Raw genomic sequence first — 24,218 nt, 5'->3', positions numbered from 1 at the left:
AAATTCAAATTTTCCAACAACATGGTCTTTGTTGCCATTGTTTTACTATGCACTGGCACCATACATTCAGTATCATATTTAAATAGAAGGTTTATATATAAACTAAATAGCTCAGTCCATCACACACCTGTTTAAAACAAAAATTATGATAAGTTAATCTAATATTGTAATCTAAAATACAAAAAAGTTACTGAATCTTCAGGAGCACTAAATCCACTCTATGCACAATATGTCAGCTAACAGCTGGAAATATTGATGTCGATAATGATATTGCAATAAAACTCTTAATACTGTTATTGAAAATTGTAAATCATGCAACACAGGGCACATTTTTTTAACCTAGTATGTTTCAGACAGAGTATTGTGTAAGAGGTCATTTTAACAGACTACTAAGAAATAGCCTTACATAGGCATATTATGAATCTTCATCTTAATTGATGTCATGTCAAAAAAGCTTACTCAGTAAATTAAGTAAATAAGGATACTCTTAGTGAATTATCATCCACAAACTTTTTTTTTTCAAAACTAAATTGTATGTATCAATTCAATAAAAATGTTGGACATTATTCGGTAGTATTGGAGTGCTGACAAATGATAGACTAATTTGACAAAAAAATGGCAAATTAAAAACTTAAATTTAATTATGCAGTGCTTCATAGTATCCTGAGTACTCCTCAAGAATATGTAACAGGAACAAACGGATGATAAAAAAAAAACAAATATTTTATAAAAATATAATAAATAAATAAAAAAATGCTTATCCCGCACAGTACTAAAAGTTTTTACAAACTTTCATGGACTGGGAATTGTACGCACAAAAAAAAAATAATAAAAAAAATTAAAATTAAGCATAAAGTTATGTTAAAGAAGACAAAGTAATAAGGATGTTCTCATTGAACTAGCATGAAAATGCATTTTTTAAAATATTTTATAATACGAAATAATGAGTTCATGTGCAATTCTCAACTAATTTCCAAGGTCTGTTTTGTTTGCCATCTGCCACTGGCTGCATTGTCATTGCATATTATGTTGAACTGTTTTAAAATAAGTTAATTCTCTTTCAACACTCCCTGTTTAATTTGACAATTCATCTGTTTCCTTTCTACTTTGTCTGCTTTACTCAGTATGTTGTACATCACTTGTCTCAAATATATTTTAACTTGTCTTCATACAATCTCTTTACATAACATTAACGAGCATCGGTGGTTCAGTGGTAGAATGCTCGCCTGCCACGCGGGCGGCCTGGGTTCGATTCCCGGCCGATGCAAGGTTTTTTGCATGCGAAAAAGAGGCTATGGAAGAGATATAAGGAGACAGGTGAAGAGATGCATGAGGAATATAAGACACAGGTCAGAAGAGTAACTAGTGTGGTAAGGAAAGCGAAACTGGAATATGAGAGGAGATTGGCCCTAAGATCCAAAGAAAATCCTAGGGAATTTTTTAGCTATGTGGCCAGTAGGAAGAGAAATGACTGCAGAAGAATGAAATTGTGGGATAAAAATGGGAATAGAGTGACTGATGCAGAGGACATAGTGGAATTGTTCAATGAACACTTTATTGGAGTATTTCATCCTAGAGGAGTCAGTTTTAATGCTAGAGGGATAGGACTGGTTCGAGGTCTGGAAGTACAGGAGGAGAGTGTGTTTCAGATACTGAGTACTCTGGATGTCAGTAAAGCTGTGGGACTGGATGGTATTTCACCACGGGTTTTGAGAGAATGTGCTAGGAAATTGACAGTGCCTTTAACGTGGCTTTTCAATGAAAGTCTGGCTTTGGCAAAGGTGCCCAGGGAATGGAAGGAAGGTAAGATAGTGCCATTGCATAAGGGTGGTAACAGACTGGAAGTGTCTAATTATAGGCCAGTCTGTGTGTCATCAGTAGTTGTTAAGATCTTGGAGAAAGTAGTGAGGAACCGTATACAGCAATGGGCAGATGAGGGTAATGTTATCTGTGAGAATCAACATGGATTTGTGAAAGGACGCTCTTGTTTTAGCAATATGCTAGCCTTTTATAATAAAGTTACAAGAACATTAGATGAGGGAAAGGCATATACTGCAATTTTCTTAGACTTGGTGAAGGCATTTGACAGGGTGCCACATGATAAGCTGATATTTAAGTTGCAGCACATGGGTCTGGATGTCAGATTGGTCAACTGGATTCAGGATTGGCTGTCTGATAGGTATTAGAGAGTTGTGTATGGTGGAGTAGTTTCCAGGAGGCAGAGGGTTACCAGTGGGGTCCCACAGGGCTCAGTACTAGGACCTATATTGTTTAACCTTTATATCAGTGACATAGTCAGTGGATTGCAGGGGGATATTCAGTTGTTTGCGGATGATGCGAAGCTGGGAAGGATTATTAGTAATAGTGCAGATGTGGTAGCCCTGCAAGAGGATTTAAATAAGCTAGATAGATGGGCAAATGAATGGGTGTGTCAGTTTAATGCAGCAAAATGGAAGGTCTTGAGGTTTGGGAAACATTGTTGGGATGCTGCATACTCTATAGGAGGAGTTATACTGGAGGAAGTAGGGGAGACAAGAGATCTGGGGTTGATGATTGATAGAAACCTGAAGTTTAGGGGACATATTGCAAAGGTGGTGAAGGTAACACAGAGGATTGCTGCTATTATGAGGACACCGACCTGCAGAGATAAGAGGGTATCATTCCGTTGTATAAGTCTCTGATCAGACCACACTTGGTCTATTGTTCTCAGATTTGGTCCCCAGGATTTGAAGGGGATAAATTAACTGTGGAAAGGATACAAAGACGGTTTCACGACTGTACAAGGATAGTTATGAGGATCGGCTGAGAGAATGTGGACTGCAGAGTTTGGTGGATAGAAGAAGGAGAGGTGATATGATTGAGACTTTTAAACTGTTGAGAGGTGGTTACAGGGTTGACACTGGGGAGTTCTTTCGCTTGGTTGAACAGCGGGAATGAGTGATGACAAGAGGCCATCCCTGGAAGTTACGAAAGGAAACTGTGAGCAAGAGGGTAAGGAGTGGTTTCTTTGTGTGGAGGGTGGTTGAGCCGTGGAATGCATTGCCTGATGGAGTGGTGGGAGCGAGAACGGTCAGTGAGTTTAAAGAGTGGTATGATAGACTTTGTGTTTCTCAGGGAGGGACCTCCCCTCGATGAGTCTTGACAGACTTTATGTCTTAGGAAGGACCTCCCTCGAGAGTCTTTTGACTCCTTGGAGGCCTGAATAATAATAATAATAATTGTAAAGAGATGGTATGAAGAAGAAAAAACTTGATTACAGAGCTTTCTCTGAATTTTCTGGCTGTAGTTCTATATGTATATCCTTTTTTTTTTTTGACTGAAATCCTTCCCTCACCACTTAAGTCAGTGTGTTACTTTCACCAGTTGTTGATCGAGTGAATAAATGCCTCACTCATAATTTATTTCTTCAAAAATATCATACTTAAGTCCTGAATGCTGAACTAAAAGGGTCAATCATAAAATAGCCACTGAAAATGCAGTTAAGAGCATTAATTTGGGTTCTTAAATAATAATAGGATGTTACTTAAATTAAGGGGATATTAAATCCCACATAGTTTTAAAACCGAATAAGAAACTCAAAGATTGGAATCAGAGAGTTTCTTGCCGAATATAGGAAACTATAAAGTATCGGCGACACTAGCGTTAGCCAATGTAAGTGATCCTAGTACGTAGTACAATACCGGACGACTCGTTGCAAAGGTGGGGGAAGTTCAGATCGCTATTCTTAGGTATTTTACATAATGTAAAAACACATTTTCTAGGAAATGTATGCTGTTATTACATTATGGAGGGAGGTCACTACCCAGACCGGTTTCAGCCTTTTTTGAGGCTTCATCAGTGAGTAGCTAGACCTAATACCAAAGTGTATAGCGAAAAGAACTTATATACTCTGCGAACGAGTTTTCCAAACAGGTGCAACCATTAAGTTACTTAAGAATAAAGAGCTAATAAGCTTCATTTCGGCAATGAAAACATTACTTAAATTAAGGGGATATTAAATCCCACATAGTTTTAAAACCGAATAAGAAACTCAAAGATTGGAATCAGAGAGTTTCTTGCCGAATATAGTAAACTATAAAGTATCGGCGACACTAGCGTTAGCCAATGCAAGTGATCCTAGTACGTAATAGGATATTATTATTTAAGAACAGGTAAATGTAATATTCTTAGTTATATAATTGATGTATTTGTTCCATCTTCGGAACTTTCACCAAATCCTGAATGAAAACCTTATGTTGCTTCTATCATATGTCTAATATAGTTTGTAGAACTTGAACTCATTATTTTTGCTTCTAGAAATTATATATCCCTCCTTCCAGTACCTACTCCAATAACAGCAGTCTTTTATTAGATAGAGGAATCAGACTGCTCATTTCCTTTTTGAACTCTTAAACAATTCCTAGTTTGAATTAAATCTGAATTGCTTTCATGCTTTTTACATTTATTTCCTTTTGTATTTACTCTTTCATTTTTACTACTCTCAACATAAGGAAACAATTGTTCTCTAAACTTATAGTGTGGTAATGTCCTCTCTGGGTAGAAGTTCAGTTCCTTGTCATTAACATCCAACCTAAGTTGTCTTCTATCTTTGTAGTCTATTCCTTTAGTCTTCTTTCTGTGAACACTCAAATCCTTGTATTTCTTTCCTTTTCTCATATATTTAGTTCTGATATACAAAGCAGATACTTGAGTAAAATTAATCTTATCTGGTATTTGATTTTTATCGCCAATTTGTTGCTCAGAATCAGACACTTGAAGTTTTGATGTCAAGTCAGTGTCTGCTTGTGTTACAGGCTGATCAATTACAATAGAGCTTGAATCAGTATTTTTCTCAGTTAGATTATTTATAGATGATTGCACTTTATCAAGTGGTTCTTCCTCATTAGGTACAAAAAATCTTCTTGTTAGTTGTTCTGTTCTTGTGCATGCAGACTTATTGTTTCTTTTAACTTGTATCCTTCTGTTTCTTAAGGATATTTCACCTCTGGAAAAGTCACAAGAGAAGTGATGTTTCTCCATAAAATTTGTTCCTAATATTATGTCAGTGTTCAAGCTAGGGGAGAAAGGAACTATAAGTAGATCTCTGGTATATAAATTTTTGTGCGAACTTTCTCATATGCTGTAGAGTTCGAATTAGAGAGAGTGGTAATCTTCACAGGTCTCCTTAAATTGGTAACATTTTTCCATAATTTATCTCTTAATTTTAAGAAATAATGCTTACTGATGGTTGGGGCATTACAACCTGTGTCAAATAGAATGTTACATTTATGACCTTTGACACATCCTGTAATCCTCATCATTGATTCTCTTAATCTAGGGAAATTTTGAAGCTTATTATACTCTATGAGGAATATGTCCAAAACTAGAGTTCCATCTGCTGTCAGTGTAGTTTCTTTTATTAAAGTAGCAATTCCTAGCAATGTGACCAATCCTGTTGTAATTAAAACACTTAGGAGGATCTCCACCATCTGTGAGAATTTTTCTCCTTGTCTGAGGTTGAGAATCAATGGGAATTTGCTGTCTAACATTCTCCAGGGCTTCCACTACTCTATCCAATTTAGTCAAAATTGGTTTATTTTGCCTCTCAACTTCCAGTTTGACTACTTCGCTATCATAATCTACTGTGGGATTGAAGTTCTCTTGAAATCCTATAGTTATTTCTGTCAATTTTTTTCATTACACCATCTAACTTATTATTCATTGGCTGTTGCAACTTTTCTACCTCCTGGTGAACAAAGTCTTGTACTTCCTTGAATAACTTCTTGTTGGTTTGCTCATTTGTCTCAGACATGCAGTTATAATTAATATCATCATCATCATCAAATTCCTGCCATGTATCCTCAAGGGGTGTACAGGATATGATACTACATGAAAAAAATTACATCATTATTAATTTCCTATCTACAATTTTCCTCCAAATCTGTTACTTGTCAAGACTCCAACATTATCAGATCTTATATTTCTATTGTCTAAAGCACTTTGTACCGTATCAATCCACCTATATCTTGGTCTTCCTCTGGTCGTTTTGCTGCCAACCTGGCAGAGAACACTTGTTTTGCTAATCTTTCCTTGCCCATTCTGTTTAAGTGACCATACCACCTGAGATTAGCTCTGCTAACATATTCCTGGATGCTGACAATGTCAAGCTCTTTCCTAATATCCTCATTTTTAATATGATATTGCCATTGATGCCATCTATTCACGCCTATAATCTTTCTCAGGACTCTCATATCTGTGGTCTCTAGTCTTAGGTCAAGTGCTTTACTTCTGACCCAGCTCTCAGATCCATAAGTTAAAACTGGTTTGAACACTGTCTTGTATACAGCTAATTTAGTGTTCCGACTAATTTCTCTCTTATTCCATATGAATTTATTCAATTGACTTCCCACCATACCAGCTTTCCTGATTCAGTTGTCTATTTCTATATTTAATTTACCATCTTCAGTAAAAATCGTGCCTAAATAGCTGAAATGTTTTACTTGTTCCACAGGTTCTCCATTCACAACACAGTTTACATTTTCAATGATTCTGCCTATTTTCATTGTCTTTGTCTTTTTATTGCTGACCTTCATACCATATCTATTACAACAGCTATTCGATTTAGTCAGAGAATCTTGCAGACTTGTAGCAGATTTATTTAGACGTATAACATCTAAATATCATGTTTAATACCACTTTCCTTCATAATGTGATCCATATAGATAATGAATAACAGAGGGGATAACGTACATCTTTGTCTCACACCAGATTTAACATTAAACCATCTTCCTGTACTTCCTTCAATTCTAACTGCTGACTTACAACTCAATGCCCCATTGACACCATATAACTGCAGCGTATTGAATAGCTTCTCTCATGGCACCTTGTCATATGCCTTTTCCAAATCGACAAAACTTAAATACAGATCTTTGTTATATTCCCATGCTTTCTCGACTATTTGTCGTAAAGTGAAGATCTGATCCTGACAGCCTCTATTTAGCCTGAATCCAGCTTGTTCTTCACCAAGCTTTTCTTCCACAATTCTTCTCAACCGTTTCTCAAGTATACTTGCATAGATCTTGCCAGGAACACTCAGTAGGGAAATACCTCTGTAATTCTCACATTCAGTTTTATTTCCCTTTTTATATATGGGTACTATGAGAGCTCTACTCCAATCATCGGGAATTCGTCCCTCTGTCCAGGCTTTCTGAACTATGCAGTGCAGCCACTGTAAGACTCTTATACCACCATACTTCAGCATTTCTGGTCGAATATCATCTACTCCTGCTGCCTTTCCACATTTCAAGCCTTTGATGGCTTTTTCTACTTCAAGTATGGATATGTATTCCTGACCGCATGCATGGTCACTGTTTTTTACCACTGTGCTGTCATCACTGCTTGTTTCATTTAGCAGTTTTTCAAAGTAATTACTCCATACTTCAAGGATATCTTTTTCTCCCGTTTTCATGTCGCCTTTATCATCTCTAATTAATTTTACAGCACTCTTTCCTCCATTCTTAAGCTTCTTCAACAACCTCCAGAATATTTTGCCACCTTCTTGATATTTATTTTCTATATTCTTGCCAAAGTCCTCCCATGACTTTTGTTTAGCTAGTTTTACACAGTGTTTAGCATTCTTGCATTTGTCTCTATATTCTCTAAGAGCACAAGCTGACTTATTTGACAGGAACTTTTGATATGCTTTCTTCTTTTCCTTCACTGCCTCTTTAACTTCCTGTATCCACCAGGGAGTTCTGATTTTTTTATCCTTACAGACAACCTCACCACATGCCTCTCTGGCAGAGTCAATCAATGTTTTCTTCAGAGTTTGCCACTGAACCTCCAAGGTTTGATTCCTGTTCTCAAACTCTTTCATTTTTTCTTCAATAATCTTTGTGTATTTTAATCTACCGTTCACATCTGAGAGCTGCTCAACTTTTATTCGCTTTAAAACTTTCTTACATGTTATTCTTTTCAATATGAAATTCAATTTTATCCTGCTCAAGACTAAATAGTGATCACTTCCAATTTCAAATCCTCTGTACACTCTGGTGTCCTGCACCAGGGAGAAAACATCGCTATCAACAATAACATAGTCAATGAGACTTTTCTTATTCCTAGCCTCTTCTCTCCATGTGAATTTGTGCACATTTTTATGTTGGAACATGGTGTTAGTAATAACCAGTCCATGTCCTGAGCAGAAATCCAATAGATATTTGCCATTATTATTAGCTTTGCTCTTTTCTCCAAATTTTCCCAAAATATTTTTGTATGTCTCACAATCATTTCCTACTCTGCTATTTAGATCTCCAACACGGACCAACTTTTCATTTTTCATTGTGTCAGTTGCTTTTTTTAAAGCCTCAAAAAACTCCTCCACTTCTACCTTAGTTGAACCTTCTGTGGGACCATAGGCACAAATAAGTCTCATTGTCCAGTTGCCCATTCTCGTATTTGCCCACATTACTCTACTTGAGACTGACTGCCATTCAAGAATATTAGCCTCGTATTTCGTGTTGAATACTATGGCTACACCTTCTTTTCCTTGATTTTCATTGCCTCAATATAACATTTTGTATTTATTGCTCAGAAAGATGTCACCAGTTTTGGTCTTTTTTGTTTCAGTCACCTCTATTATGTCGATCTGGTACTTATCTAATTCCTCAGCTAGCTCCATTTCTTTGCCATTCAGGCTTCTTACGTTGATAGTACCGATCTTTAACTCTGGTGATGTTGAGTTGGGGTTTGTTTTCAGATTTGTTCCAGTAGCTGACTTTTCGCTGTTTGCCCTGGTTCCCTGGCGAAAACAACGGGGGCCTTGTTTAACCGGGCGACACCGCAGCCGGCATGAAATTCTGTCATGTTGTACCATTATTTTTTTATTTTAGTTTAACCAATAAGAATACAATTTGGTCGACTAAATCCCAGATTGCCAGCCCATCCTCGTTCGTTCAGTATCCAAGTAGATACCCAACAGGGTGCACCACGAGAAGGTGAGGATTGGACATTAGGTCAGAAGCCCTGGTCGGTTCTCCGCATTCCTTTAAAGGCTATGTGGAGGTCACCTCTCAGTTATACAGCTTTGACCCTTAAGCACCCCATTATAATTAATAGAATTCTCTTTAATAATTTTCTTTTCATCTTCTTTCTTTCTATTCTCTTTTGAGGATTTATTTAAACCTAGGGAACAATCAGTTTTTTCTACTATGTTTACAAGGCCTACATTGGATGCGGGACAAAGATTTCCAATCATCTGTTCCTTTTTCTTGACAGCTACAAGGCATTCCTCTAGTGAGGTTATCTTCTTGTAGGCTGTCTCCCTCACTTCTTGCCTAACACCTTGTCTAAATTGTTGATAAACTGCCCAATCTAAATAAGGTTTGTCTTCATTGGATACATTCAAACTATTAGAGAGAGAGTTAGTAAACGATTGTAGAAATCAGCAACACTTTCTTTGTCCTTCTGTGTAATCCTCTGCATGCAGCTTCCATAAATTTGGTCCAACACTCCTCCGTTTACAAAATTGAGATAGTAAGGCTTCTTTAAATTTATTGTACTCAAATGTTTCTCTAAGTATAGGAGATGAGAAAAAATATGTTTTAGCTTTACCAATTAGCTTGTTTCTAAGTAATACCAACAACTGAAAGTCCGTCGAACCTGCTGTTTCTCTCAGTTTCTCAATAAAAGTAAAAAATGATAACACATCATCAGAGTCTTCTCCTGAAAACTGGGGAATTACCTGTTGGGGATTCACACTTCTGAAAAATTCACTGTCTTCCATACAGTGAATTTTTAATTGCCACTTTAATTTTTATCAGCTTACAAACAAAAACGAAATTCAGAATTCCAAATTAATTTCTCTGTTTGCCTGATTCTAGTTTACAACGAATTCACTTGATTCACTTAATTTATCTTTAAATTCTTTTTACTATTACAAAATCTAATACTTAATTTCACAACCTATAACAGTGAATTCAAATCCTGCCGACTGCGCCATTTTGTTGGATCCTAATTCGTCTTAATCTACCTTGGATCCAACATGTTATTTACTATGATGTTCTTAAACAAAATAGAAGGTTGCTAGTTTATTTCTATTTCAAATATAAAGAAAATTTATATTTAAAGACTGCACCACTTTATATCTGAATTACTTCAATTATTGAAGATAAACCAACTCACAACTATCTCTCCTTTTAGGTGTTAATATTATATATACTGGCCGAGAATATTTAACTTACTTAATTTACCCGCTTTGGTTCGAATATTTTATGAATGGTGCAGTAAAAGAGATTCAGGCAAAATACAACTTTAGATAAACAAAAACAAACATTTAATTTTAAAATCACAAATTTTACACTTAGGATCAAATCACTAATTAAGTTATTATAAACACTTCAGCCCTTCTGATAATACTGTCATACAAACTCAGACAATGGTAAACTTGTTATCTCTAATACAGTCTTCTCACAGTTCTTTAAGTTCCAAATACAATAAAATCGCAGTAATATCACTTTACAAGCAAACACTTTTAAATTTACACTTCAGCTAATCTTCACAATAGTTACTGTTAATATAAGGAAATTCTAGGATGAAACTCACACACTTCTCTGTATAGGAATATTAAAGGTTGGAATAATCTTACCAATAATCTTCTATCTTCATCAACTTATACACAAACACTTTTTATAACCGTAAACACTTTTAACAATAATCGGCACTCATTAAAATAAATCTTCAAAGCATTAACTGAATTAATTCACGATCACTATACACATAAACAAACGTTCTTGCATGAAGTACTACTGATCACTCATGAATTAAGGCAATACACAATAATTCCTTCTCTTGAAGTTTTATATGCACAGCTGTTCACTCTTCCAGCATTTAATTAATTCTTTAGACACTACAATTCCAAACACAGCTATCGGTAAACTTCAATTTTACAGCCTCTACTTTTCTCTAATAACTCTGTGCTTTGCTTCAAGGTTCTGCATGTCCTTGAAAGGTCAGCCCTGAAATTGAATCTCAACTCAAGTATTGCTAGTCTATTTAGTAGTCACTCAGCTGTCTTCCGTAGCTATAATTGTTATTCTACAACTTATTAGCTAACCGCCTCTCGACTAGTAGACTTTATTTAGCTGCCTGAGTGACTTGCCGACTCGCTATTCTCGCACTGTGATTCCCGAATGCTGAATGCTCCAATTCCAACATAATACCAATCCTCTCCTTTTTCTCTCTTTTAATCTATCGAATCTCCTTTACTATTTTCAGCGTTCTTCCCTTTTTATATCCGTTATTCCCGCCCAAATTGTTCTTGTGATCTAAAACTCTTTTCAATAAACCTTCTCTTCACGTGGTGTTCCAAAACGTGCTCGCTCACTTACATACGTCTCCATGACAACCAAAACAAAACATAATAAAATTGAGCTATTACATAATGTTAAATTTCTACCAACAGGAATAAATAGAGAATATTAACATTTCAATTAATGCACAGTTAAATTATCAAATACAAGTTCTTATAATATTAACATAGTAATGAATAAAATAGCTTAATAATATTTAATACAGTCTTTTCATAATTAATACATATATCTTTGATTAAATAATTAAATATTAGACAAAATTAAAGGTAGTTATATGAATATTAAATAATAAACAAGTGATTTACATTAAATAATATTTACAAATGTAGCCTTTGCCATGGTGGATTATGTTGGATTCTGAGGAGAGTATTAATAATTTAAATTTCTCTTCATTCAGAATCGAACAGCAGCAATCTTTTATTAGGATCACCCTTCTACTTACTCTGCCAGTTGTCTAAATATTTCACATTTGTTCTCTACATTCCAAGGCCAAATCTGAAATCTCCATCACAGTAGTGAGATCTTAATCAAAGTGATTAGATCTCAGCAATGAATCTCATCAGTGGGAGCTAGCTCCATCTTAAAAACTTTACTGCACATAACTGACCTTTTCATAATGCATAGCAATATACCTTTTCAAAAGAAAGTGTGATGTGCATTATAGGATACTAGGAAAATATGATGTCAACTCTCTATACAAGTATCCTAGTCATGAAAACATTTCACATGTTTGTTCACTCATGCCTGGGTAAATAATAAAAACAAGATTGTGATTTCTTGTGAAATATTACTTATAAGCCCCCATATGAATACCCATAAGTAACTACTTGTTATTCTTTCATGCTGCATATCAATTCAATTTATGATGTTATCAACTTCCATTCATTAATTTCTTACTTCCTCAGATATGATCAGATCATTCTGTTTGTGGCCTTTCTCTCTGCACATCTTCTCTCTCTCTTTCTCCCTCATTTCTGCACTATTTTTCACCCTGTTTCTTGTTCCACTCTACGAAACCCCATTTTCCTATCTTTTATGCTTATATGCTCCCTCATTCTCATGTCTTTTACCTTGTCCTTTTATAACGAGTTTCCTCACCCTTTCATCTCATGTCCTTGTATTTCCAAAACCCATATCTCATTTTCTTTGGTTTCTCTTGATCTATTCTTGCTTTATTATCACAAACATTAACTCTCCCTCATTCAATAACAGCCTGAAATGCATTTGATTGTAATGTTCTCTCTCTCTATTAGGCCCATCTCAGTTTCAGTTCATTCTCAGAAACTGGCACATCTTTTGCCTTATATAGCTTTCCATCATGCCATTCATTATCTATCATTCACAACTGAATTCCAGGATGAATTGTGATTTCATTTGTAGAAAATTATGATACCATTGTGTATCCTTTCAGACAATGCTTATTATTGATATGAAAATGAGTGACATATTAATTGGCTGTTATTCATATGTCTTTTATGCAGTTCACGAATCATGTTCTTAAGTAAACTGATTTGACCAGATAATTTCTTTCATCATTTGAAATATGAGAGTGGTCTGGAAAGTTCTCGGCCTAACAATGAAAAAACAAATTTATAATTTCAAAATTATTTTTATTTTTCAACATAATCTCCCTTAAGACTAATACATTTATTCCAGTACCATTATCCCATCCCTGCAGTGGTTCTCAGTAAGATCTAAAAAACACCCCTCTATACCTGCAATCACCTCTTGATTTGAAGAGAAATGCTGACCAGCAAGGAAGAGTTTTAGTTTTGGGAAGAGTTAGAAGTCAGGGGGAGCCAAATCTGGGGAAATAGGATGGATGTTCCAACAATTCATAGTTCAGATCCCTTAATTTTCCCATTGCCAAAAACACCTTTGTGGGCGGGTGCATTGTCCTGATGACAGATGATTTTTTCTTCTTCAAACCGGATCTTTTCTCACGAATTTTTTCATCTAGTTTGGTTAAAAGATCGAAATAATATTCCCCAGTTATTGTTTTATCCTTTTCAAGATAATTAATAAAAAAAAACGCCTTTAGCACCCCAAAACACCAATGCCATGACCTTTCCTGTTGATGGAACTGACTTTGTCTTCTTTGGCACTGAACAGCTGGCTTCTGTCCATCCACTGTTTTGACTGTTTTTTGGATTCTGGTGTGTAATGGTGAATCCAAGTCTCATCCATAGTAATAAATCGATGCCCAAAATAAGTTTTATTCTTGTTAAAACGCTCCAAGCACTGTTCAGAGATTATCATGCAAGTGCATTTTTGATCTGCTGTGAGCAAGCGTGGCACCAATCTTGCTCAAAGCTTTTTCATTTGCAATTCTTCATGCAAAATATATCTTACATGTTCTTTTGATATGCCTATAGTCTCAGCAATTTCACGCACTTTGACTCGCCAGTTATCCAGTACCATATCGTGCACTTGATCAATGATTTCTGGTGGTGTTATACTTTTTGGAGATGTCCTTCACGTGGATCATCTTCAAGCTGGAACGGCCATGTTTAAACTCGGCAGCCCATTTCTTAATTGTCAAAAATGAAGAAGCGTGCCGATAAACTTTTATGAACTTCAAATGAATTTCTTTTGGTATTAAACCTTCTTTTACAAACAATTTTATAACTGCACTATACTCAATTTTATCCATTTCAAGGGATAAAGACAACACTTTTGTTTCAGACAGCTGTATAAAACAAACTATTTGATAGAATGTCTTGCAATTTCACATGGATGCTGATAACAGATGTACCAACTTGGAAAAAAAAATCTTGCCGATAGTGTTGCCATCTATGGTCGAGGCCGAGAACTTTTCAGACCACTCTCATAAACTGTGTAGTATTGGAAAGTGAAGTTATAATTTTATTAAAAGCACTTAAAATGTATAATGATATAGTTTTTTTTTTACGTTACTATAATTTTTTTAATTTATTTTTTACAGTTTACGTCATTTTATTGTTCCTGAATGTTATTGGAACACTCTCTCTCTTAATTGTAGATAATGAAATTGTGAACTTTGCCGTATCTCTTTTGGCTTTTTTTTTGTTTCCTACTTTGTCATTCATTCTGTGGTATCGACCGATCTACAAAGCTTTCAAGTAAGGAATCTTTTTTGATTATTGTATGAACTTTTCTATATTTTTCTAATTAAAATTCAGTATCACTTATCTTTTTGCACTTAGATATCTCATTGCCTTTCTCATCTAAATTTAATTTTGAATATTGCTGGCTGGATTTTATTTGCATACTGTTTTAATGCCAGATTAAGATTTCTCTCTTTTAATTTTCTTTTACATATATTATATAAATACTTCCATGTAAAAGTGCAAGAGGGGAGACACTCAGCAAAGCAAATTGTAATTGTCATTTTGATTTATACAATTAAATATTTGTGAAACTTTTAATCAGAAATCATTTTTTAAATTTTATATTTATTTTGTATAGCAGATTTCTGACTAAACATGATTCATTTCAATCATCCAGGTGACATTGCAGGAATGGAAGAACCAACAGCTTATACTGGAATTGTGATGAATGAAGAAGAGGTAACTAGTCTATTACAGAACCTCAATGTCAATACATCTGTGGGATTGGATGGTATACCAACTCGTGTCGTACGTGAAGCGGCTAAAGAATTGTCAGTGCCCTTGACCATTTTGTTTAATTTGAGCCTCGGGTCTGGGTCAGTCTCAAGGGGGTGGAAAGAGGGAAAAATAGTTCCGCTGCATAAAGGTGGTTCCAAGGCTGCTGTTGAAAATTACCGGCCAATCAGCATAACAGGAATCATTATCAAGGTCTTGGAGAAAATAGTCAAGAGGAAAATACAAGATTGGATAGATGAAAATGGGATACTATATCAGGGACAGCATGGTTTTGTGAAGGGTAGGTCATGCCTCAGTAACTTTCTCACGTATTATAGCACAGTGACAGCTGAAGTGGATAAGGGTAATGGGTTTACAGTGATTCTACTGGACCTTGTTAAGGCCTTTGACAGGATACCACATGGAATTCTAATCAGTAAATTGCAGCATATGGGGATGGATATAGGGTTGGTGAGATGGATAGGAAGGTGGTTGACGGAGAGATATCAGAGAGTGGTTTATTCAGGAGTAGAGTCCACAAGACGGCCTGTGACTAGTGGTGTGCCACATGGATCTGTTCTTGGACCATTGCTGTTTAATTTGTTCATTAATGATATAGGAAAGGATCTGAGAGGAACAGTTCATTTGTTTGCGGATGATGCATAGTTGGGTAGGGCAATAGTGAATGCAGATGATGTCAAATCATCTGCATTCACTATTGCCCTACCCAACTGCAAGATGATTTGGATAGATTGGAGGTCTGGGCTAAGGAGAATGGATGTCAATTTAATGTGGCAAAATGTAAGGTTATACATTTTGGGGTGAAAAGATTAGCAGCATGAAATTCTACAAGTGTACTACATTGGTGGAACTGTACTCCAGGAAATTGATGAGGCACGAGATTTAGGAGTGTTGGTGGATAAGGAGTTGAAGTTTAGGGGGCACATTGCAGAAGTGGCCAAATCAGCTCATCAAATCACTTAGTTGCTGAAGAATACGTTGACAAGCAGAGATAAGCAGGTTAATGTTCCTCTGTATCGAGACTTGATAAGACCCTATCTCGACTACTGTGCCCAGATTTGGTCACCTAGCTTTCTTCTTGATGGGGAGGAGGTTGAGAGGATCCAGAGGCAAGTGATCAAGATGATAGCAGGTCTGTGGAATGAACCTTATGAGTACAGGTTGAGGATTTGTGGATTGCAAAAATTGGTTGATAGGCGGAGGAGGCGAGATATGATTGAGACATTCAAATTACTGAAGGGTTTGTATAAAATTAATTCAGAAGATATTTTTGAGAACAGGGCTGGTTGTGGGAGGACTAGGGGACATCAGTAGAAACTGAAAAAAAGTGTGGTTAGTAAGGGTGTTAGAGCTGGGTTCTTTACTTTTAGAGTGGTGAATGAGTGGAATGGGCTGCCAGAGTCTGTGGTGGATGCTGTGACAGTGAATGAGTTTAAGGCGAGGTATGATAGATACTGTATGAATGTCGAATAGTTGTGATGAATAAGATTTGGGCCTCTCTCGATGAGTCTAAGGACTCCTTGGAGTTGCCCGTAATAATAATAAATAATAATAATAATAATAATAATAATTTGACAGTTTAGGACTAAAATAACATTCAAGAGAAAGAGAGAGGAGGGAGGATGATTTTGCTTTACAATACCTAAAATGAATTGGAACTTGTGAGCTGAATTTGAATGAGCAACCACATGAATTCTAAATTGGTGCAGTATTGAGTGAATTGCTTTATTATGAAATAATTTGCATATCTTTACACAATAAATTGTAGCATTTGGAAAAGCTTTTCTCAGAACTCCCTGTCATATGTCATGTCTTCTCAACTATTTCTCATAAAGTGAAAATGCGATCTTGATGACAATCTTTGTTTTCTAAACCAAGTTGTTTTTCTCCAAGTTTCTTTTTCACAATTTCTCTTAGCCTTTTCTCAGGTAAACGTCCATAAATCCTACCATGAACACTCAATAGGGAAATTTCTCTATAATTCTCACATTCAGTTTTATTTTCCTTTTCATGGATGGTTATTATGAGAGTTCTGTTCCTGTTGCCTTTTCGCATTTTATGTTTTTGATGACTTTTTGTATCCAAGTATTGATTTGTATTCCTGATTACATTGTGGGTGCTTAAGGGTCAAAGCTGTATAACTGAGAGGAGACCTCCACATAGCCTTTAAAGGAATGCGGAGAACCGACCAGGGCTTCTGACCTAATGTCCAATCCTCACCTTCTCGTGGTGCACCCTGTTGGGTATCTACTTTGATACTGAACGAACGAGGATGGGCTGGCAATTTGGGATTTAGCTGACCAAATTGTATTCTTATTGGTTAAACCAAAATAAAAAATGATGGTACAACATGACAAAATTTCATGCCGGCTGGGGCGTCGCCCGGTTAAACAAGGCCCCTGTTGTTTTTGCCAGGGAACCAGGGCGAACAGCGAAAAGTCAGCTACTGGAACAAATCTGAAAACAAACCCCAACTCAACATCACCAGAGTTAAAGATCGGTACTATCAACGTAAGAAGCCTGAATGGCAAAGAAATGGAGCTAGCTGAGGAATTAGATAAGTACCAGATCGACATAATAGGGGTGACTGAAACAAAAAAGACCAAAACTGGTGAGATCTTTCTGAGCAATAAATACAAAATGTTATATTCAGGCAATAACAATCAAGGAAAAGAAGGAGTAGCCATAGTATTCAACACAAAATACGAGGCTAATCTTCTTGAATGGCAGTCAGTCTCAAGTAGAGTAATGTGGGCAAATATGAGAATGGGGAACTGGACAATGAGACTTATTTGTGCCTATGGTCCCACAGAAGGTTCTACTAAGGTAGAAGTGGAGGAATTTTTTGAGGCTTTAGAAAAAGCAACTGACACAATGAAAAAGGAAAAGTTGGTCCTTGTTGGGGATCTAAATAGTAGAGTAGGAAATGATTGTGAGACATACAAAAATATTTTGGGAAAATTTGGAGAAAAGAGCAAAGCTAATAATAATGGCAAATATCTGTTGGATTTCTGCTCAGGACATGGACTGGTTATTACTAACACCATGTTCCAACATAAAAATGTGCACAAATTCACATGGAGAGAAGAGGCTAGGAATAAGAAAAGTCTCATTGACTATGTTATTGTTGATAGTGATGTTTTCTCCCTGGTGCAGGACACCAGAGTGTACAGAGGATTTGAAATTGGAAGTGATCACTATTTAGTCTTGAGCAGGATAAAATTGAATTTCATATTGAAAAGAATAACATGTAAGAAAGTTTTAAAGCGAATAAAAGTTGAGCAGCTCTCAGATGTAAACTGTAGACTAAAATACAGAAATATTATTGAAAAGAAAATGAAAGAGTTTGAGAACAGGAATCAAACCTTGGAGATTCAGTGGCAAACTCTAAAGGAAACATTGATTGATTCTGCCAGAGAGGGATGTGGTGAGGTTGTGTGCAAAGATAAAAAAAATCAGAACTCCCTGGTGGACACAGGAAGTTAAAGAGGCAGTGAAGGAAAAGAAGAAAGCATATCAAAAGTTCCTAGCAAATAAGTCAGCTTTTACTCTTACAGAATACAGAGACAAATGTAAGAAAGCTAAACAGTGTGTAAAACTAGCTAAACAAAAGTCATGGGAGGACTTTGGCAAGAATATAGAAAATAAATATCAAGAAGGTTACAAAATATTCTGGAGGTTGTTGAAGAAGCTTAGGAATGGAGGAAAGAGTGCTGTAAAAGGAATTAGAGATGATAAAGGTGAAATGAAAACAGGAGAAAAAGATATCCTTGAAGTATGGAGTAATTACTTTGAAAAACTGCTAAATGAAACAAGCAGTGATGACAGCACAGTGATAAAAAAACACTGACCAGGCATGCAGTCAGGAATACATATCCATACTTGAAGTAGAAAAAGCCATCAAAGGCTTGAAATGTGGAAAGGCAGCAGGAGTAGATGATATTCGACCAGAAATGCTGAAGTATGGTGGTATAAGAGTCTTACAGTGGCTGCACTGCATAGTTCAGAAAGCCTGGACAGAGGGACGAATTCCCGATGATTGGAGTAGAGCTCTCATAGTACCCATATATAAAAAGGGAAATAAAACTGAATGTGAGAATTACAGAGGTATTTCCCTACTGAGTGTTCCTGGCAAGATCTATGCAAGTATACTTGAGAAACGGTTGAGAAGAATTGTGGAAGAAAAGCTTGGTGAAGAACAAGCTGGATTCAGGCCAAATAGAGGCTGTCAGGATCAGATCTTCACTTTACGACAAATAGTCGAGAAAGCATGGGAATATAACAAAGATCTGTATTTAAGTTTTTTCGATTTGGAAAAGGCATATGACAAGGTGCCAAGAGAGAAGCTATTCAATACGCTGCAGTTATATGGTGTCAATGGGGCATTATATCAAGCAATACTTAGTCTTTATTTGAGTTGTGAGTCTGCAGTTAGAATTGAAGGAAGTACAGGAAGATGGTTTAATGTTAAATCTGGTGTGAGACAAGGATGTACGTTATCACCTCTGTTATTCATTGTCTATATGGATCACATTATGAAGGAATGTGGTATTAAACCTGATATCAAAATTGGAGATGTTAATGTCAGCTCTTTGCTTTATGCGGATGATGTTATACTTCTAAATAAATCCGCTACAAGTCTGCAAGATTCTCTGACTAAATTGAATAGCTGTTGTAATAGATATGGTATGAAGGTCAGCAATAAAAAGACAAAGACAATGAAAATAGGCAGAATCATTGAAAATGTCAACTGTGTTGTGAATGGAAAACCTGTGGAACAAGTAAAACATTTCAGCTATTTAGGCACAATTTTTACTGAAGATGGTAAACTAAATATAGAAATAGACAACAGAATCAGCAAAGCTGGTATCGTGGGAAGTCAATTGAATAAATTCATATGGAATAAAAAAGAAATTAGTCGGAACACTAAATTAGCTGTATACAAGACTGTGTTCAAACCAATTTTAACTTATGGATCTGAGAGCTGGGTCAGAAGTAAAACACTTGACCAAAGACTAGAGACCGCAGATATGAGAGTCCTGAGAAAGATTAGAGGCGTGAACAGATGGCATCAATGGCAATATCATATTAAAAATGAGGATATTAGGAAAGAACTTGACATTGTCAGCATCCAGGAATGCGTTAGCAGAGCTAATCTCAGATGGTATGGTCACTTAAATAGAATGGGAGAGGAAAGATTAGCAAAACAAGTGTTCTCTGCCAGGTTGGCAGGAAAACGACCCAGAGGAAGACCAAGATATAGGTGGATTGATACGGTACAAAGTGCCTTAGACGATAGAAATATAAGATCTGATAATGTTGGAGTCTTGACAAGTAACAGACTGATTTGGAGGAAAATTGTAGATAGGAAGTTAGTAATGATGTAATTTTTTCATGTAGTACTGTCATATCATGTACACCCCTTGAGGGTACGTGGCAGGAATTTGATGATGATGATGTTGTCACTGCTTGTTTCATTTGGCCATTTTTCAAAGTAATTACTCTAGACATCTAGAATATCTTTATATTCAGTATTCTTGTCACCTTTATCATCTCTGATTCCTTTTACAATACTTTTCCTCTATTTCTAAACTTTTTCAGTAGTATCCAAAATATTTTACTACCTTCCTGATATATTTGTCCTATGTTCTTACCAAAGTCTTTCCATGAGTTTTGTTTAGCTAGATTTACACAGTTCTTCAATATCTTATATTTTTTTCTGTATTCTCTAAGAGCACAAGCTGACTTACTTGCCAGTAAAATTTGATACACTTTTTTCTTTTCCTCGATTGCCTCTTTAACTTCCTGAGTCCACATGGAGTCCTGATTTTTCTATCCTTACAATCTCACCACATGTCTCTCTGGTTGATTCAATCAATGTTTTCTTTAGGGTTTGCCCATAAATTTGCAAGGTTTGGTTCTTGTTTTCATTCTTTCAATTTTTGTTGAATAATATTTGTGTATTTGAGCCTACGTTCCCTTTTTAATCTGCTCAACTTAGATTCATTTTAAAACTTTCTTACACATTAACTGAAATAAAGATAAAGAGCCAACAGACTTCACTTCGACAATGCAAAAATTATTCAAAATTAAGTGGATATTGAATCCAAAATTATTTCTTAGCCAAATAAGAAACTCTAAGATAGGAAATCTAAGAGTTTCATCCCGAATATAGAAACTATACAAAGTTTCGCGAGTCCAAGCATAACCCAACACCTGGTAGTACATGCTGGAGCAACTTGTAGTAAAGGTGGATTAAGATTCGATTACCATCCTTAGTATTTTCCCATAATGTAAAACACATCTCCTAGAAGATGTATGCTGTTATATATTATGGGAAGAGGTCACTGCCCAGACCGGTTTCGACCTTTATTGAGGTCTCATCAGTGAGTAGGTAGACCAGATGTAAATACCAAGGTTGCAGTGATATGGAGATTATTTCCTTACTATACAAGTTGCCAAGAGGTGTACCAATAATTAACTGAGATAAAGAGTCAAAAGGCTTCACTTTGGCGATGCGAAAATTATTCAGAATTAAGTGGATATTGAATCCAACATTATTTCTTAGCCGAATAAGAAACTCTAAGATAGGAAATCTAAGAGTTTCATGCTGAATATAGAAACTATACAAAGTTTCGGCGAGTCCAAGCATAAGCCAATACCTGGTATCGGAGCTTAATCCACCTTTACTACGAGTTGCCTCAGCATGTACTACCAGGTGTTGGCTTATGCTTGGACTTGCCGAAAATTTGTATAGTTTTTACATTCGGCATGAAACTCTTAGAATGCCTATCTTAGAGTTTCTTATTCAGCTAAGAAATAATGTTGGATTCAATATCCACTTAATTTTGAATAATTTCTTGCACATTCTTCTTTTCACTATTAAATTCAATTTTTATCTGCTCAAAACTATGTGTACATTTTTATGGTGGAACATGGTGTTAGTAATAATTATTCCATGTCTTGCATTGAACATAAATCCAGCAGATAATTACCATTATTATTCGCTTTGTTCTTATCTTGAAATTTTCCTAAAATTTTCTGTCTAGTAATATTATTATTATTATTATTATTACAGGCTACTCCAATGAGTCCTTAGACTCACCGACGGAGGCCCTAAACATCATGTCCATCACAACTGTTTGACATTCACACTTTGCCTATCATACTTTGCCTTGAACTCATTCACTGTCATAGCACCCACAACAGACTCTGGCAGCTTATTCCACTCATTCACCACTCTAAAAGTAAAAAACCCAGCTCTAACACCCTTACTAACCACACTCTTGCCCAGCTTCCGTGGATGTACCCTAGTCCTCCCACCACCAGTCCTGTTCTCAAAAATATCCTCTGAATTAATCCTATAGAAACCCTTCAGCAATTTGAATGTCTCAATCATATTTCCACTTTTCCACCTATCAACCAATTTCTGCAACCTACAAATCTTCAACCTGATTTCATAAGGTTCATTCCATAGACCTGCTATCATCTTGGTCACTTGCCTCTGGATCCCCTCAACCTCCTCCCCATCAAGAAGAAACCTACTTGACCAGATCTGGGCACAGTAATCAAGATGGGGTCTTATCAAGGCTCGATACAGAGGAAAATTAACTTGCTTATCTCTGCTCATCAAAGTATTCAGCATCCAATTGATTTGATGAGTTGAATTAGCCACTTTTGCAATGTTTCCCCCTAAACTTCAACTCCCTATCCACCAACACTCCCAAGTCCCTGGCCTCATCAATCTCCTGCAGTAATCATTTCCTATTCTACTGTTTATATCTCTAACAAGGACCAATTTTTTCTTTCTTTTTTTTGTTGTGTTAGCTGTCTTCTCCCTCCACCTCTTCTTTAGTAGATCCTTCTGTAGTTGTAAGTCTCATTGTCCAGTTTCCTAGTTTGATATTTTCTCACATCAATCTGTTTGATATTGCCTCCCATTAGGTGTTCCTCATATTTAGTTGAAAAATTATAGCTGCTTCTCCTTTTCCATGATCATTATTTCCCGAATATACCATCTTGTATTTGTTGCTTAGAAAGATGTCGCTTGCTTTTGTCTTCTTTGTTTCTGTAACACCTTTTCTTATCCAATTCTTCGGCTAGTTCCATTTCTTTTTCATTGCTGCTTCTTACTTTGATGATGCCAATCTTGAACTCTTTGGGATTTGTTCTTCAAGTAGCTGACTTTTCACTATTTGATCTGGTTCCCTGATGAAAACAGTGTTGACCTTGTTTAATTGGTGATGTTCTAACTTGTGTGAAATTCGGCGATGTTGTAACATCATTTTCCATTATGGTTTAAGTCAATAAGAATACAATTTGGTCATCTAAATGCCAAATTGCAGCCCATCCTCATTAGTTCAGTCTCCAGGCAGATACCTAACAGGAAGATGAGGATGTCGTTAGACCAGACGTCTTGGTCAGTTCTCTGCATTACTTTAAAAGGCTACATAGAGATATCATCTCAGTTAATCAACTGTAACCTAAGCACCCCTGAAGTCATACTGTTAGACCCTGAATGGAGAACTTCTTAACAAGTTATTCATTCAGGAATTAAACTTTCATGTTAGATTGGAAATATTAACAGAAAAATAAAAAAAAAATGCATAATACCTGCTTACCAGCAGAAGGTGAGAAACACCTAAGTTGTATGTGAAAGTATATATCAGTATGTGTATTGTATTGGAAATATTTATTGTCAGACAGAAAGCTAAGATCAGGAATTATGTCAGATTAGCACTATATGTAAAGGAAATATTAGCTTATTTTTGTCTTATTTAAGCTACCAAAATATCGTAAGTCGCCAGACAGGCAATGACTAACAGATCAAAGGTCACGTCCGGGCTGCACTTGCCTACTGTAATGCCGAAGGTTGCAGCTTATGGGGAAGCTGACGTAAGCGCACTTTCTTCGAAAACAACATCTAGTAGCAAGGGGGAAAGCAAAGGATCATCTAAGAGCGATATAAGTTAAGGATCGTGCGGAAAAAGAATACAGAGAAAGAGGGCACTGAAAAGGAATATATAAAGCAATACGTGCCAAGTTGCAAGCCTCTTCCTTTTTTGTCTTTCCGGGATTTTGATATCAAGCACTCTGGACGAGTGATCACAGATAGGAAGAGCCGGGGTGCTATGTCGTTGGACAGCGGGCCGGTATTCCTGATAGCACTGAGAAGTATTCCGCTGAGAGCCATACGACAATCAATAACTCATGCAGAATCGTGCCAGCCGCTGGATGACCCACCCAAGGGAGCGGGAAAACCCATAGT

The 24,218-nt window shown here is 36.2% G+C and overlaps 1 protein-coding gene and 1 non-coding gene across 4 annotated transcripts in view; both read left to right on the top strand.

Moving 5' to 3' along the window:
- Window positions 1-24,218, top strand: part of LOC150099806 (secretory carrier-associated membrane protein 1-like) — a 244,097-nt gene that overhangs the window by 135,715 nt on the left and 84,164 nt on the right. For all 3 annotated transcript variants that reach the window (XM_090403729.1, XM_090403730.1, XM_090403728.1), the window contains exon 6: window positions 14,290-14,446. In XM_090403729.1, the coding sequence (XP_090259855.1) occupies window positions 14,290-14,446 (157 nt within the window). The remainder of the gene's footprint in view (window positions 1-14,289; window positions 14,447-24,218) is intronic.
- TRNAG-GCC (transfer RNA glycine (anticodon GCC)) lies at window positions 1,197-1,267 on the top strand. Its single transcript has one exon. It is a non-coding gene; the product is annotated as a tRNA-Gly (tRNA).

This window comes from Typopeltis vanoorti, chromosome 14 (assembly GCF_054136105.1).
Source record: "Typopeltis vanoorti isolate ZY-2024b chromosome 14, IOZ_Tvanoo_1.0, whole genome shotgun sequence".
Classification (NCBI taxonomy): Eukaryota; Metazoa; Arthropoda; class Arachnida; order Uropygi; family Thelyphonidae; genus Typopeltis; species Typopeltis vanoorti.
This window is presented reverse-complemented; position numbering and strand designations above follow the sequence as displayed.